Source organism: Haemaphysalis longicornis, unplaced genomic scaffold (assembly GCF_048455015.1).
Source record: "Haemaphysalis longicornis isolate Haplotype H1 unplaced genomic scaffold, Haemaphysalis longicornis Haplotype H1 scaffold_7, whole genome shotgun sequence".
Taxonomy (NCBI): domain Eukaryota; kingdom Metazoa; phylum Arthropoda; class Arachnida; order Ixodida; family Ixodidae; genus Haemaphysalis; species Haemaphysalis longicornis.
The window spans coordinates 133,287,770-133,304,334 of NW_027526422.1; the positions used below are offsets into that span (position 1 = coordinate 133,287,770).

The following is a 16,565-nucleotide window of genomic DNA, read 5'->3' on the forward strand; positions in this document are numbered from 1 at the left end:
GTTATCCCAAGGGCGTCGAACCAAGTTCGGCCCAAGAGGCTGGATCCGGCCCTTCGCACGGTAAGTAGTGGTAGCTGGCAGGTTGTGCCGTTGAAGCAAACATCTGCGTTGGCACTTCCCAGTAGTGGCAAGGCCTGCCCCGACCACGTTCTCAGGTGTGTGTGGTCGTCGAGCCAGATGGGTGCATTCTGCCGCCAGGTCTGGTGATACGTCTTTTCGGTAATGAGCGTACATGCTGCTCCGGAATCCACCTCGAAGGGGATCGACTGGTGATGCACGATGACGTCGATCATGACCTTCGGTTGCGTGCGTAGGTTGAGAACGGTGTTTAGGTCGTACAGCGTCAGTGATGCCGGTAGACTACCGTGCGTCTCCGCTTGAGTTATGGCCTCTGAAGCGTTCACGCGCTTGTGCCGTTCAGGGGGCGCCCTCGACTGCTTACTCTTTGTTATGCATGCCTTCTCAATGTGACCTCGTTAATTGCGAAAATAGAACGTTGCGCCTTGAAGCCTTCATGAATGCGGGCTGTGCTGCTCGTCACAGCGCCAGCAGCGCTGCGCCTTAGGTGGTTTTTTGCCACTTGCCTGGTGGGGCTGAAGCTGGTGATTTGTAAGGTATGCCGGCTCGGTGGGCTTCCGGATGTCACGCTGCTGCTTGCCGGCACTCTCCGCTCGAATGGCGATGTCGTGAGCCTTTGCGAACGTCAAGTCGGTCTCAGCAAACAGCGCTGTTGTAGGAAGTAGTACCGCAGTCTGCACACAAATCGGTCACGGAGCATAATGTCCAGTGGTAGCAGGGTAGGGTTCGCAGGTGGCATGGCAACTGGGTGTGCGGTAGCTACCGTTGTGGTGGGCAGCGTTCCGAAGTTGCAATCAGCGGCCAGTTTTTTTCAGCACCGCAACGTAGGCGCTGACCGCGTCTTCGTCAATCAGGTCTCTTCGTTGGTCTCTTCGTACACTTCGGATGGCCTTGGGTCGGGGTGCTTCTGCAGTGCCGCAACGTTGTGGTCGTAGTCCAATACCCCTGGTGTGCTTGGCTGAACTAAGGAGCAGACGGTGTCGTACGTCTCCTCCCCACACCAGTGTTGCGGAATGGGCATCCCCATTCCATTCCAATTTCATTCCGAGGAATTAGATCTTGTCGTGATTCCGTCCCTTTCAATTCCTCGGACTTACAGAGTTTAGCCCATTACCATTCCTGTAATGAACGGGCAGGTCAATTCCATTCGTACAATTCCTCAACGTAAAAACTGCCTCAGGTGCTCTATCGAGCTACCGAGGAACGCAGCATGAATCTGACGTTATCATACGGGTTGAAGACTGCATAAGTATGCAAAATGTGCCACTTGTCACCGATATGGGAGACAGTAGCAGCTTGGTTGCACTTCTCGTGCAGAACTATACCCTTCTAATGCAAATATTTACCATCCGTTACTAACGAAAGTAGAGAGAAGTTCGAAAGCTGAAAGTTCGTCCAAATTTCGCTGAAAGTGCACCCAAGGAATCGCCAAGCATTCAAACTCCCAAATCTCAAGGGAACAAACCGATGCGACGATTTCTCGCGCACAAGTAACGCATCTACGAACGATCTAAATGTACACGGTTACGTGGTTTATGAGATAAAGATATACTATTGCACTTCATCGTCAGGGTCGACGCGTGTGAAGTCTTATTTAAAACTGTTCTTTTTTCGCTATTTTCAAGTAAGTTTTTTGACACAATGAAAGCCTGGTTTCAGAGAGAGAGAGATGTTGACCTCCATGTTGACCTCCATGGAGGTCAACATGGAGGTCCATGTTGACCTCCATTTCACTTGTTTATTGCCCTGGCACTACCTCAGCCCAATCCGTTCAATACAGGGCATTATTAATGACCCCCTAATTTAAAGTGACAAAACCATATCGTGACGAGAGTCCTGGCAAAATAAAGAAGTATGATCAGGGAGTTTGTTTTCGTGAACGCGCCACCAATATGCACGAGGACCTGAACAAAATTTTGAAATAAGGCCTCCCTACCGCAATAGTGGCGATGCTCCAAGCTTCAGTAAACAGGTACGTTTGTCTTCTGGGCGCAAAGGCCCCATGCACAGAAACACAGCAACCAAACCAGGAACCAGTTTGAAACAAGTGGAGGGGAAGGCCGCACTTTCGGATCGAAGAAAGCACGGTGTCGCACTGCAGAGAGCTGTCAAAGCACTCGCCAACAAAGGCGCTGCTGGAGCCGGAACTGTTAGAAACAAACGCCCCTTGGAAGCTAAGTCTTCTGCATTGTCGTATTTAATATCTCTCTTATGCAATTGTATATCACAGCATCCCACTGCCGTACCCCAGTGTGGAGGTAGAAATCTCAGTAACACATCCGAACCTCGCTTCTTATGCCTATGGCGGGTGCCGGGCACGCAGGGCCCGTACCCACAATTTTATTTTTACTGCCTTGATTTTCAGTTGCTGGAGCCCCGGTGCCCCGCTGGAACAGACGGACATGTGGGTCCACAGGTTGGTCCCGCATTCCCGGGAGATGCCTACCAGGTCGGATTACAAGCTACAACGCTATTCGTTCCGCGCCGGGCACGGAGGGTGGGAGGAGAACGCCAAGCAGACTCGTTGTTTCATGTTTCATGCGCGAACGCTTTATGTTGCTAGTTCAATGCAAGGTTTCGCAGCATCAGCTTGCTGTGAGGAACACCGCGGCTTCGGATGCGTGCCGTTCGTATTCCCCCCCCCCCCCCCCCTCCTGCTTCCCGATGACATTCCCCGACTGCTGGCCTGGGCACATGACGCCTGCAACTGACACGCCGGTCTACCATCGGCGCAATTGACAGTTAGCTGTACAGAGAAAGCTATGCCTCAAAAATCCTGCCACAGCACGAAGAGCCGACCCAACACCGCCATCGGCCCGGCGGCCAAACTCGCTTGCGCTGCTCAAAGTTCAGTTGCACCAGCGCTGCCACACGCTGTGCGGATTAGGTTACTCGAGATGACGGGTATACGTGTCGTTTTCGGATCGGGGCTCCATTTGAGATATACCGACGCAGTCGTTGCCACAGACGAATTAAGTAGCCGGACAGCGCCAAGGATGTTGACGTCGTCGTCTAAAAATCACCATTCCATTCCCATTCCATTCCGGCAAAAAAGTGCTTAATTACATTCTCATTCCATTCCTCCAGCCACTGTCCTCATTCCATTCCCATTCCATTCCGGCACCTCAAAAAAGGTGGAATGAATCCGGAATGATTTCAATTCCGGTGTGGTAACTCCGCACACTGCCCCATACAGCGTAACCAGGTGTTCCTTCGTCTTGCTGGGGTCTACGATATTGTTGGCCTGAAAGAAGAATTGAAGGCGTCCAGTCCATGATCCCCAGGAGGTGCCGTTGAATTCAGGTAATCGTCTTGATGCGTGCGTAGCCATTGCGTAGCACTCTGCCTTTCAACGTGGGTCGCACAAACACTTCCTCGTCACCAATGTTATGTCCCCGCAGTCAGTGACAAGCTGACGCACGGGCGCACTTGAAAATGCGGTTTATTCACCCCACGAAGAGCACCGCTTTTCGACTGCTCTGAAGAAAGGTCCCAAAGCGTCTCCCCGTGCATTGTCCATCGCTACGCGGAGTCGGGGGTGGCGTCGGCGAGGGAAAGGGCCCCTTCGGGGGGGACACTAATTGGGGCGCTGTCGGGAGGAGCCGACACAGAACTGCGCTTCCGCTGGGAGCACGAACCCTACAGGAATAAACTTTTATTTTATGCTAAGACGGCGATGACGACGACGACGAATGAGTACTACCCGGAAGGCATCATCATCACTGGCTTGCTCTGGCAGCTCGGGCGCTTCTCGGTCAAGAGCTTTCTTCTTCGCTGCTTCAACTAATAGAAAGCCTAAGAAAACAGCACGATCACCCCCAAACGAGCATGTGGGGTACGCGTCACCGGTGGAGGAGCTGCGTACTAGATGTCCAGGCCTCAGCCTGAAATCACGGTATGGCCCTGCCCTGTTGAAACACCGATGCATCAGAGGAGCCGCCGCCATATCGGCCTCTCTCCTGAGTACGGGCTGCTTCCTTACAATACGCCAGTATGTCAAGCACTTCAACGGCAAGTAATGTCACAGACTGTTGCCTCTCAGGGAAGGTTTCAGCAACTACGCACTCCTCCTTTGTTCCGTGGTGAGGTCGCAGTTTGAGCGCGCTACATTATTTAACCAGTGATATTCACAACAAAAAATGAAAAACGTGTAATTTTTAATGGACGAGAGTGCTCGAACAAGGCTTGAAAACTGCAAGGTTAGGCTGTCGTCGTGGGAGGAGTTTCGCCAGCAGCTGCCTGCGACATTCGCCAGCACCGACCCACGTGACCGTGTCAGCACCTTTTTGGAGTCTCGCATCGAAAAACTGAACTAGACGGTCGCGATTTTGGCAAAGGACATGGCACGCCCCTTCCGTAGAGCGGAGCCAGAAATGTCACATCCGAAGGAATTACGGCCAATGCTTGATGTCAAGGAACGACTGTTCCCTGGCCTCACATTAAATCCGCGTCGTACAGTGAGGGCCACATTAAGGAGGCCACAGCCATCGTCTCAAAGAAGGACATGTACCTCTTGCCCCGGATCCATAACACCCTCGACAGGCTGCGTCACGCCAGTTACTTTTTCTAGATATATTTCAGAATCGTGTACAGGCAGATGGAGGTGGATGAGCGTGGCCGCGATAATACATTTCTCATAACACTGGACGGAGTTTATGAATTTAACGCCCTCCCTTTCGGCTTGTGTTCGGCCCCGGCAACATTACAACGACTGATGAACACGGTTCTGTACAGTGTCGGTCTAGAATAGCTTGACGAAGTCATCGTGTTCTCGCCAACCTTTGCATAACAACTGAAAAGACCATCCTGTGTTCTTGGCGCAGTAACAGCAGCTGGTCTCACCTTTAAAGCGAAAAAGTGTCACTGCGGGTATCACGAACTCCATTTCTTGGGCCACATTGTCAGCCACGCCGGCCTCAAGCCCGGTCCTGACAAAGTATCCGTCGTGTCCAACTTCCCGACGCCTGCCGACAAAACGGCCGTACGGCGATTTTTAGGCCTATGATCCTATTAGCGGCGCTTCATCCCAAACTTTTCCCACATCGAGGCTCCACTAACAAGCCTCACCCGAAATGACGTCGCTTTCGTTTCGACCACTCAGCAGCAGGCTGCTTTCGAGAACCTGCGGCGTCGCTTACAAGTGCCGCCTGCGGTCGCCCATTTCGATGAGGATGCGGCCACCACAATCCATACACACGCCAGCAACGTTGGCCTTGGGGCAGTGCTGATTCAGTGGCAAGACGGTGCGGAGAGAGTGGTCGCTTACGCAAGCCGAACACTGTCCCGCGCGGAGTCTAACTATTCAGCTACAGAGAAGGAATGCCTGGCTGTTGTGTGGGTGGTCTTGAAATTCCGGCCGTGCCTCTACGGTCGCCCATTTCGATTTGTTAGCGAACACCCCTCTCTTTGTTGGTTGGCCAGTTTGAAAACCCCTACTGGTTGCCTCGCCCGCTGGAGCCTTCGACTTCAGGAATTTGATAAGACGGTTGTCTTTAAGTGAGGGAAACAACATTCTGAGGCCGAATGCCTGTCTCGAGCTCCAGTCGAGCACCCCGGACCGGAAGATGATGACGACGCGGTGTTTCTTGGCGCCATCGATGCCACAAATTTGTCCGATCAGCAAACGGGAGACGTCGAGTTACACTCCTAGATTTTCTGGAGGGGCGAACAGCGCGCAAGCCAAAGCTCTTCCTACGTAGACAAGTTTTTTGAGAAACAACGTCCTCTACAAGCGGAACTTCACCCCGACCGGAAGAGACTAGAAATGCTACGGACCTGCCATGACGACTCAACCACTGGCCACCTCGGTTGTGCACTACAATGTCCCGAATTTAACAGGACTACTACTGGCCCAAACTTCTTTCTAGTGTGATACAGTATATCCGTACCAGCTATGACTGCCCGCAACGTAAAACCCCGCGTGGACGCCGAGCAGGTTTACATGAACCAGATCAAATACCGGAAACACCGTTTCAGCAACTCGGCATAGACTTCTTGGGCCCCTTCCTACGCCTCATGCTGACAAATGAAGACTTGTCACCACCATGTATCTTACCCGATACGCCGAAAGGAAAGCCTTGCATCGCGGTACAGCTCTCGGCATGGCCAACGTTTTCATCGAAAACATTGCTTTGCGCCGTGGCCCTCCTGCAATTATGATTACAGGTAGGGGCACCGAATTCAACGTAGATTTGGTGCGCGACGTCATGAGCCTCACGGGTACTTCCCATTGTAAATCGACAGCTTACCATCCACAGACAAACGGACCGACTAAAGGGTAAACAAAACACTTGCACACATGCTGAACATGTACGTCGACGAGCAACGCAACAGTTGCAAGGAAGTTGTCTCATGCGTGACTTTTGGCATTAATACAGCCAGGTACGGACACTCCACTTGCGAAAAATCGCATCTTTGTTGATGATAATGTGAAAAGACTTCATCAAAACCCGTACCCTATCTCTTCAAGGAACGGGGCGCAATTCACAGCCAAGAGGAAAAAATGTTGCGCGACAATGTCATCCAGCCTTCTCTAAGCCTGTGGGCAGCACCCGTCGTTGTCGTCAAGAAGGATGGCCCGTTGCGATTTTGGGTGGATTGCAGTATTCTCAATCATGTCTCAAAGAAGGACGTGTACCTTTGGCCTCGGATCAATGACTCTCTCGACAGGCTTCGTCATGCCCGTTACTTTTAGTTCGATGTTATGAAGGCTCTCTTCTCGCGGTCGCGCTCATCCATCTCGATCTGCCAGGACACGCTTGTTAAAGTATTGACTAAATCACGCGCATGACGCCATTCGCTCTTCTGTATGGCCGCGAGGTAACCACAATGTTAGAACGCTCCCCCACGACGGCGGAGGGGAGGACGCGACTGCGTAGGAGTTTGCCCAGCGGGCGGAAGGGGCCCGTCAGCTAACATGCCAACAAACAGGCAACAACGGCGACATTGTGCTGCTGCTTACAATGCCTGCCACAGGCACGCCGCTTTCTAGCATGGTGGCAACGTGTGGGTATGGTGCCCAATCAGACATCGAGGGCAGTGCGAGAAGATCATGAACTACGTACTTTGGGCCCTACAGACAACTACAACTTAGCGACGTCACGCATACAGTTAATCCGGCGTACGACGCTGCCACAATGCGCAGGCGTAGTCGACCTGAGGTCGTCAACATAGTCTGCATGAAACCACACTTCGTGTGGACGTGAATTGTTCAGAATAAGTTTCCGCTCCTTTCCACCTTAGCATCGGGACGATGCTTCCTTTGGATGGAAGGTAAACTGTCACGTATTCGCATGCCTGTGATTGAAGTTTTAATTTGAGACATCGAAGCCAAAACGACGGTAACGATGTAGTACTATGCCGGACGCTTCATCATCGTTGGCTCGCTCTGGCAGTTTGAGCGTGTTTCGGTCATGAGCGTTCTTCTCCGCCACTTATTCTATTAACAAAGCCTAAGTAAAGCTTACGATTGTGCCAAACGCGCATTTGCTGTACGCGTCTATATTCATCAAAACGCTTAGCAAAGAGAAGATTTTTGATTTTCTCGCTAGGGCATGAAAACAACGCCTGCATACGGGGAATAAGCCAAGCTGCAATCGGAATTTTAGCAAACGAAAATTGCAACATTTGTCCCCAAACCTAAGTCTAGTATGCTTAAATCCTGTGTATCACATATATTCAATGTTGCGTTCATTGTAATTGCCTACACAGTCCACAACCGTATCTCGTTCATCATTGGGTTAGTACATAAAATCCTATTTATTTAAATACTGCGTGTTCGAAGGGGACGATTGGGAATATGTCAAAATCTGAAAATCAATGAATAAATTCCTGGAACTTGTGTCATTTCTTCCCCTTGCAGAGTTGCGTAAACCCTAGTTTATTCCTTGGCCCGAGATATTTCCTTAAACCCGTAGGCTTATTTCGGATCTGTTTTCTGATGGCTTGCGCAGTACGCATATGGTCAACAAAAAGCAAGGGCAATGTACGAAACGAGCATGAAATTTTATTTTTGGGCTTTTCTGCGCAATTGCGTTGTACCACCTTTAAGTTTCCTTAGTCGCACAAGAACAACTGGCAAAACGAATGAACTTCTTCCGATCTTTAAATAATTTTGGTGCTCAGTGCAATTGACAGTCATCCTTTGGTCAGTGTATTTTTAGTTTCTAGTCGTTTTCTTTTTGTTGTGTTCCTCCTTTGAGATTGATTGTACTACTTGAAACCGGTGTAAGAAATACACTTTGTTAAAATTGTTTGCTGATATTATCTTATTGAAGTGACATAAAAACGGTATTTTGAGTGATTGCGTCACACCGAAGTGTTCGGTAAACCATCAGGAAAAGTGTTACAGCAATTGTGCGTTTTTGAGTTGATATTTCCTTTAAACGTCGACCTTATTTTGTTATCTTAGTTATACTTAGCTATCAAAAGTAATTTGGCTGACCTTTTAGTTTACTCCATTCTTTTTTCTGTTTTTTTCTCCTAGTTGTTTCTTTTGTGGGGTGATATACACGTACAGTAATAAAATAAATAACTGTATCAATTACATTGCTGGTTGGGCAGTATTGTGGTGATACATGACATTGCACCGTTTGCGTTGGCGCACTTGTAAAGATCCTGAAAAGTTAATGGGATGGTTAGTGAGGCTATCAGTGGCGGATACCGATGTCACATGGCGAGGAAGACAAACGAAACAAAATACACGGCCGTCTGAGGTGTAACTCCGGCAGCCGTATCATTTTACATTGTTTTGGGAGCCAAATTTGTGCTATTTTATTTGATCTTCATTCAGGGCTTTTTCGCTTGTTAATATTTCTTCATCCGGTCGGCTTTTCTGTTGATTTTTTTAATGTCTGTCAGTTTGGTTTGCATGGATTCCCCTGCTTTGTTGCTCAAGCCCATTATTTATTTGAAATTTTATTTTTTTGATAACACACCTTTATTCCCATTCTACAACACAAACAATGTTGTTACATTGTTTATTGTTTAATTTGCTTCTTTATACTATACTTACTGATTCATTCACCCTGGCAGGGTTTTTAAAGTGGAAGGAAAGTGTTTCCGGTTGGTTGCGTGTATCGCTACTGCATTTCCGATTTTGTTCTGATTCCACAACGATTCCTCGAGAGGTTCGGGCACTAAACCTCATACCAAACTATACATTGTGCCCCTGTTTTGAAAGTAATTTATTCCGCGCTGTTGTTTCCCTTTACTCTTCCGAACTGCTTTGCCTATCAGAAATGCCTACCGGCGTAATTACTGAAATAATAAATGTGGGTCTAATATTTAGGAGTCAAGAAATAGTTCCCTGATTGTGTATACTCCACGAAGCCTTTTTTTTTTGTCAGGTTACATTTCGTGACTTTTCTAGCCTCATTGACTTCCGGTCACCAAATAAGGAACCAATACACGACTCGTTTTCTTTGCCGTTGTACCTTGTATGCAAATGCTACTTTCAGCTTATTTATCATCTCTAAAGCTTGTTTGTTGTTTACTCAGCGAGCCGGCTGCCTTCATTTATCCCGACACAAGTCTATTTTTGCAATTCCAAGGGATAATTGCCTGCAACATATGGCGCTTGCGTGCCCCCAAAAAATATGGCTGTGGTGCCTATGTTTACCTGAATAGATTTCACGGCATTACATATAGCAATCAGCAAGACAGATGGGTTTGCATGTCAAATATTTATATATAAACAAATTTTTTGTTCATACCATGATTGCCTGTACACGGATTTAACATCTAGAAGTTATTAAAACGTTGAAGCATGAATACTGTATTAGTGATTTCTAACCCAACAAAATTTGGGTTTGTTACCTCTCTACATTGCCATTTTTACTGAGGCCCTTTTACTGAGCCCTTCTTAGACAGCGTATCTCAGTATTGCGACCGCCCCACCTCCATGCTCTGGACCGAAGATAAGGCTTGCTAATATGTTTTCCTGTTTTTCTCGAAGGGGGTCTCAAAAAAGTACAACTTGGACGTCAACAAGACCGTGGATATGTTCAGAGTAAGCTTACTTTCTCTAATTTAAACATTCCCATTCTTAAACGGCATTCTTTAAGTTAAAGTGTACAGCGAAGCGATATATGTGTCGATTTTCTATGTGGTATCCACGTGAAAAGTGAAGTCGACAAAATATTTAGGAATCCTTGACAAAGCCACCTTTTTGGTGTTTGTTCTGTAGTTTTCAATTTATTTGCGCGTTTAAAAGAAATCAGAGGTATTATATTGGCTGCTTTTGAAATGCCTTGATTCAAGGGTCGTTTTCTGCATGATAGGGATATATTCAACCTATGTCCTAATGACCCTACTATGGCAATGCAATTGTGGTTACTATTCTGGTTTTGATAAATACCCTAATATATAAACACACACACACACACACACACACGCACACGCACACGCACACACACACACACACACACACACACACACGCGCGCACACGCACGCACACACACACACACACACACACACACACACACATATATATATATATATATATATATATATATATATAGAGAGAGAGAGAGGCAATATCTCGAACTTGGCTTTTTCGATGTTGCATAGCGCTACAAGCCACTACGTGGGAAAGTAACGGACAGTACCCCCACAATTTTATATTTTTGTACTCTTTTTATATTTTTCTATCTACTTTTTTATATTTCATATTTTATACTTTTTATTTTAATACTCGATTAGGAGCATAACTGAGCCCTCTAGTGTCCTGGTAACTAATTGATACAGCAAGAAGCTAGTGTACTCACGTAAATGACACATCTTCGGATTTTGAGCTGATTTGTTCCTATGCTTTGTAGTTGTAGTTTGTGAGTATGAGGTTGGGCTGAACGAAAGAATGCGTTATAAATGTATATCTCACGGATGAATAGGGACAGTTAAGACAGGTATGAACCACCATGTTATGGTGAGGAGCCAACCCGGGAAGGAATGATTTATTACGTAGCAATATAAAGATCAAAATGCGAACCATTTGTTTCTGGCACCCTGACTTTAGCAATAGAGGCAAATTTACTTTTAGTCCTCTCACTAGTATTACAAACAAATAGTAATATATTTCTACGCTCATTTTTGGAGCATCCTAAACACCGTGCCGAATTGCTTATCTCAGAAATATGCTTTGTATAACATCCTTACGAGTCAGATTTCAGACCTCTAGAGTCCATGTGACTTTTTGTTCATATTTCAGGACTGCGCCAACAATTTGAAGCCTGGAGACCTTCCCTACGTTCTTAAAACCATCGACTACATCAAAGACTTCGCATCCGGCTGATGAGAGTGCGGCAGATTACTTCAGTGTTAATGGCGGGATTGCCTTGTAATAAAATTTTCTTGTCCGCCCAGTGAAAACGCACCACTAGCGTTGAGTGCATTTATGAGGTGAAGACTCCACACCAACACTTTTTATAGCAGTACTGTCTTCCACAAAAATATTACCAACATACTCCTGCTACTGTTCTACCTTCAACATAATCGGAACTGGTTATCACATCGTATTCGATCTTCCACCACGTCCTCCAGTTTTTAATTAGGCAAAGCAAAGGGAGGTGGGAAGAGCAGCTCCATGCTCAACGACCACAAATTATAGGTTCCTGAGGCCGGAACATTTGCACTTTGCCACAGGCCTTGTTAGGTTCAAAGGTACCAGATTGTTATGTTATTCATGCTTAAATCTTCTCCGTACACTGTTCAAGTTTGCATATTTCCAATTATTTTTTTCTTAATCGCAGTATGGTATGTTCAACATTGGCTTCCAAAAACTCCTTCATCCACGACGAGTGTATTGCGCCTGATTATTCGTTGGAAAATTGGTCACATATCTGCTTGCTTCACGGCAACTTTGCTCTTGTCCTCATGCTATTCCACGCCTCTGTCGCTCTGTCGCTCTGTCGGGTATCTTCAATGCAGTTTACTTTTACCACCTTCGTACGGCTCCCGCGCCGTCTGGTGGGATAATGCGCAACTTTTTATTTTAAAGCGGAGCTTTCGATGGTTTGCTGACGGTATTCTATGTCGCGGCAAAATGCACTGCCGGAAAGCCAGCTTTACTCAGTGGGTTTCACGAAACGACAACGATGATAAGCCAAGGTACCAAACGTGTCAATGACAACAAAAAACACGCTTCCCGCGATCGGAATAATTCCTGGGTCCCTCGCGGTATGAAGCCGGCGTTTATTTAGATGTCGCTAGTTCGGAACGCTCTCTGGAATTGGGAATTTGGATTTTGCGTTTACTAAGAATGCACATGAAAAGCTTCGCGTTTTAACCACCTTTTCGTTAAGAAAGCGGCTTCGATTTTTGTCCTCTATTTTTGGTTCTGCCTGCAGTAGTAACAATGCAGGATGTCTTTACTTCTCGATTTAATTACGTACGTGCTGTCTGACTGGGTGTAGGGCCAGCCTTCTGGTCAAAAGGTAAAAAGTAATGCATTAATAGGATTATATCGATAAAACTTCCCTAAAGAAAATGACCCAGAAATATATACGGTACTTGTCAATATTGTCGTGCAAAAAGAAAAAATTCCCTCGCACTTCCCCGAGGGGGAGAGTGTGTAAGTGCGAAGGCACGGTTGTTGATTGCGCGATTACGGTGGATATCGTGATCTTGGAGTGGAGAGGAGGCGCCCAACACCCGCAGTCACTGAGCGGAGAGAGGAGGAGAGTAGCGCCCGCCGTTACGGCGAGGGCTACACGAGCGCCCTCACGCGTCGGAATGCGGAGCGCCCGCTACGCGAGCGAGAGCTCTCCCGCCCGAAGTGGAGAGGAGGCGCCCAACACCCGCAGTCACTGAGCGGAGAGAGGAGGAGGAGAGTAGCGCGCGCCCATCTCGCCCCGTTGCTAGGGAAGACGAGGAGGAAGACGAGGAGCGCGCGCACCCGCAGCTGTTGCTATGCGGACGACGGCGGCGGACGATTCAGGCTCGCTTAAGAAGTGCATTCGCACTTAAAACAGGCATATTTGATGCAAACATCAATACCTAAAGGGTATTTGTGGAACACCGTTGGCTCCGCACGTGTACCGTACTGGCAGCGAAGAAAATAAAGTTCTTTTGCCCGGCACCTTGTGCCCTTCTCCGTACGTGATTATCGTGGCCCTGGGGAAGCATTACTACACCAAGGTTTTCGAATCGGGATGTGCTGACCGGTGTTCTCCTCCTGTAAGAGACTTCAGCATAACAATGCATTCCTTCATCCAGAAACCGCAGCTATGCCTCTACCTGGCAATTCTGGTTAGCATATGGTTAGCAGATTCGTCCGACGAATTCAGTGACCCATAGGAGAATAGAGAGTCACAACCAGAGCCGCGAGCCCATGCAGAGCGCTAAGAGAAGCTGTTGACTGGCCAGAAAGTTCGGTGGGCAGTATAGCTCCTGTACCTAATAGCGGCAGACGCAAATGTTGCGGTTGCGGAAGGATGTTAAATCTCCCGTGGTGAGGCGCTAGTCGATCACCCCTATCATGACCGTGTAGCGTCCCGTGTCATTAAAGTTATCATACCTCTTTTGGGCAGCCACGGCCCCGGTCTTCCCTGCTGCGTCGTTCTTCCGTTATAATTGACATGGCGCTTTTCAACCCTGCCAAAATTACTACCACAATGCCCGTCATCATTCTAAAGTCACACTGTTACCGCTGAAATACGGGACTGACGATTCCAATGCACGTACAAGGACTGGTATAACTGGGCGTGGGTACAAATTAAGCTCTCTGGCTAGGCACGTCGTCAGTAAAAGAGGGGCCTTATTCGCTTCTGACGTCGCTCATCTCCCCACGACAATAAACACCGGCTTTAATGAATGTTGATTAGGTTACAGGCATCAAGTTCAAGTGTCTAAGAGCTCAAAGAAACATTTCTTTATAATACAGGTAGGAATATCTGCTTTGGTAATCCTTCTCTTGCTTTGAGTATTGCAAGAAGACTTCAGTTCATAAAGATATTTTTATTTGTATTGCTCAGAAGGGTCCTGAGGGTACTTAAATAAATAAATTAAAAAATAATACTTAATGTATAATAATTTTTGCGATCAATATCAGGAAGACTCAACATAAGGTTTGCAGCACACTTAGACACCTGCCGTAAAGAGCGTATACAGCCTTATTTAACATAGCAACTCGCGTGTAGATTAGCGCGTGTGTTGCCAATTCTCTTACATGCAATGTACGTTTCTATGATAGCAGTAAGCTTGTTCGGTTGACGACGAAATCCTGAGCAAGTTCCACGCGCTTGTGCCAATTTCAGAACTACGTTAAAACATGCAAGCACAATGATCGACAAAAATATATTTCCTCATTTTGAGAGATTAGCTTAATCCACGTTACATGCAGTGTGGGTCACTCCACAATCTAGGTTAAGACTATTACTTCGCAAGAAACATGATGAATAAAATGTATGGCACTTGGGGCGTTCTTTGCAGCACATATTTATAAAGCGTTTATTTTGCTGCAGTGTATAGAAAATTAGCAGGATCAGGTGATTATACAAACTCACAATGAGATGAAGACTTGTCTTGCGAACAATTGCAAGCAGTGTACGTGCTGCGCTTGATAGACAATCAAAAAACTTCACAGCTCAATTTTATTTAAATGTCATAAAAATATCTTGAAGGGAATAATTCCGGCAGGAGAATCGATGACACTCGTCAGCATTATTTCAGCCAGATACAAAGTTCCTGATATAGTCAACTGTTTTCAAAACGTACGGGAGGTCCTCAGGCCCCAGGCTCTTTACGCAGCCCTGAAATATGCCAAACAAGTTGGGTGACACCGACGGAAATAAAGTGTGATTGTTCAAAAATATATCCGTACGCGAGATATTCAAGGTAAATTAGGTGGCTTTGTCTATATAATACCCCACAAATCAGCCTCTGTGTGCAGAAGCATTCGCTCTTCATACCAGCGATGTGCTCAAATGCGTACTTTCATGCAGGAGTGAAACCATGGTGTGGGTGTGAATGGTTTTGAAGTTTTTTTTGTGACTGCGACTAAAAGGTTCAGTTACGGTTAAGCTCGGTAACGGAGTTGTAAGAGTTTATAATGATCAAAACCACTATTCTGTCACCCGAAAGAAACATTTTGAGTCATAATTTTCCTTTTTAATATTTTCAAACATTGGATAATTGCAACCAGTAAAAATATTGCCGTTCGAAGAACCAATTCTCTGATTTAGATTGTCGATGAGAACTTGGTGCTACCACAGATCGTTTTCTGAGGTAAATAAAAACACACCACGGTCCTGTCTGCTTTTTTCCCGTTATTTGCGGCGCACCTAAACACTAAAGAACTGATTTTAAGAATGCACTTACTTCATATGTCCTTAGTTTATGTAGTGCTGATTACCGCAAATGCTACCGATTAGCTTCGGGTCAGCTGATACGTGCTTGCATAATAAACGCATCACACTAAAACCGGCATCTTGCGGAAGATGATGTAAAATTAGCGCGCAATCATTCGTGCTAGGGGACAAAAATACAGTTCGTCCCAAAAACGTCATTTTAGCATCGCGGACGCTCATTCTACTCTTTTAAAGCAAAGCTTTTTACCTCTACCCCCCAAGGGTTCTTTCGCGACCGTTGGTGTCACCAGAAAACCCCAGCGAACAAATAAAAGAATTCACCCGCACCGCCGGGAATCGAACCTGGAACTAATAGACTAACAAATTGAGAGCCCGTTGTCTTACCGAATTAGCTACGAGCCCACGCGAAGACTGAGAAGACAGGTGGTGTACTCACCAAGCACATCTACGGATTTACCCCCTGCGTTCTCGCTGAATGCCACGTGAAAGTGTCACGCGACCACTCACGCCCGCCTAGCGGCCCTGTGCGCACCCTGCTCATGTGCTATGAGTTACGAAAATTAAAGGAAGCTCAGACGAATACATGACATCTCACTTCTAGTACGCCAATGTGCTAGAACCTGTGGCCTCCAGTGTTCACGTAAACAATTACAGCTCCTTGTCGTCCGCCCTCACGCCAAACCAAGGATTACAGTCAAATACTCCTTGATGGCCAGGCCATCACTCCAAGCCCCAGCATCAAGATCCTGGGTAGTTATTTCGAGGGTAACACCAAGAGTGACGTCTCCTTGCAGCGCCTCAAAAACAGCATTAATCAAACATACACATGATCAGGCGAGTTGCCACCAAGAAGTGAGGTCTAAGGAATCCGGTACCTTTCGATTAATTGAAGCTTTTGTCCTCTCGAGAGTTACTTACGTCAACCCCCTGTCTTCTGCTCGACATGGAAGACGTAGAGATGCATTATATAATGATTAGAAAGGCGGTCGAGCGGACCATTGGTCTTCTCATGAGTGCGTCCACACAGAGGCTGCTTAGCACGGGGCTCCACAACACGGTGGAAGAGCTGATAGAAGAACATCTTTCTAAACAGAAGGTCCGACTCAGAACGGCGATGGGTAACCGCATGCTTCACCAGATTGGCTGGGCAGCCCAGAATGTCACTCCGCTTGACGTACTCT

The 16,565-nt window shown here is 47.0% G+C and overlaps 1 protein-coding gene across 1 annotated transcript in view; it reads right to left on the reverse strand.

Moving 5' to 3' along the window:
- Nucleotides 1–14,682: 14,682 nt before the first annotated feature.
- LOC144145157 (uncharacterized) overlaps nt 14,683–16,565 on the reverse strand; it is a 32,147-nt gene continuing 30,264 nt past the window's right edge. Inside the window, exon 6 of the mRNA XM_077676661.1 lies at nt 14,683–14,826. Within this exon, the coding sequence (XP_077532787.1) occupies nt 14,743–14,826 (84 nt within the window). The 3' untranslated portion in view covers nt 14,683–14,742. The remainder of the gene's footprint in view (nt 14,827–16,565) is intronic.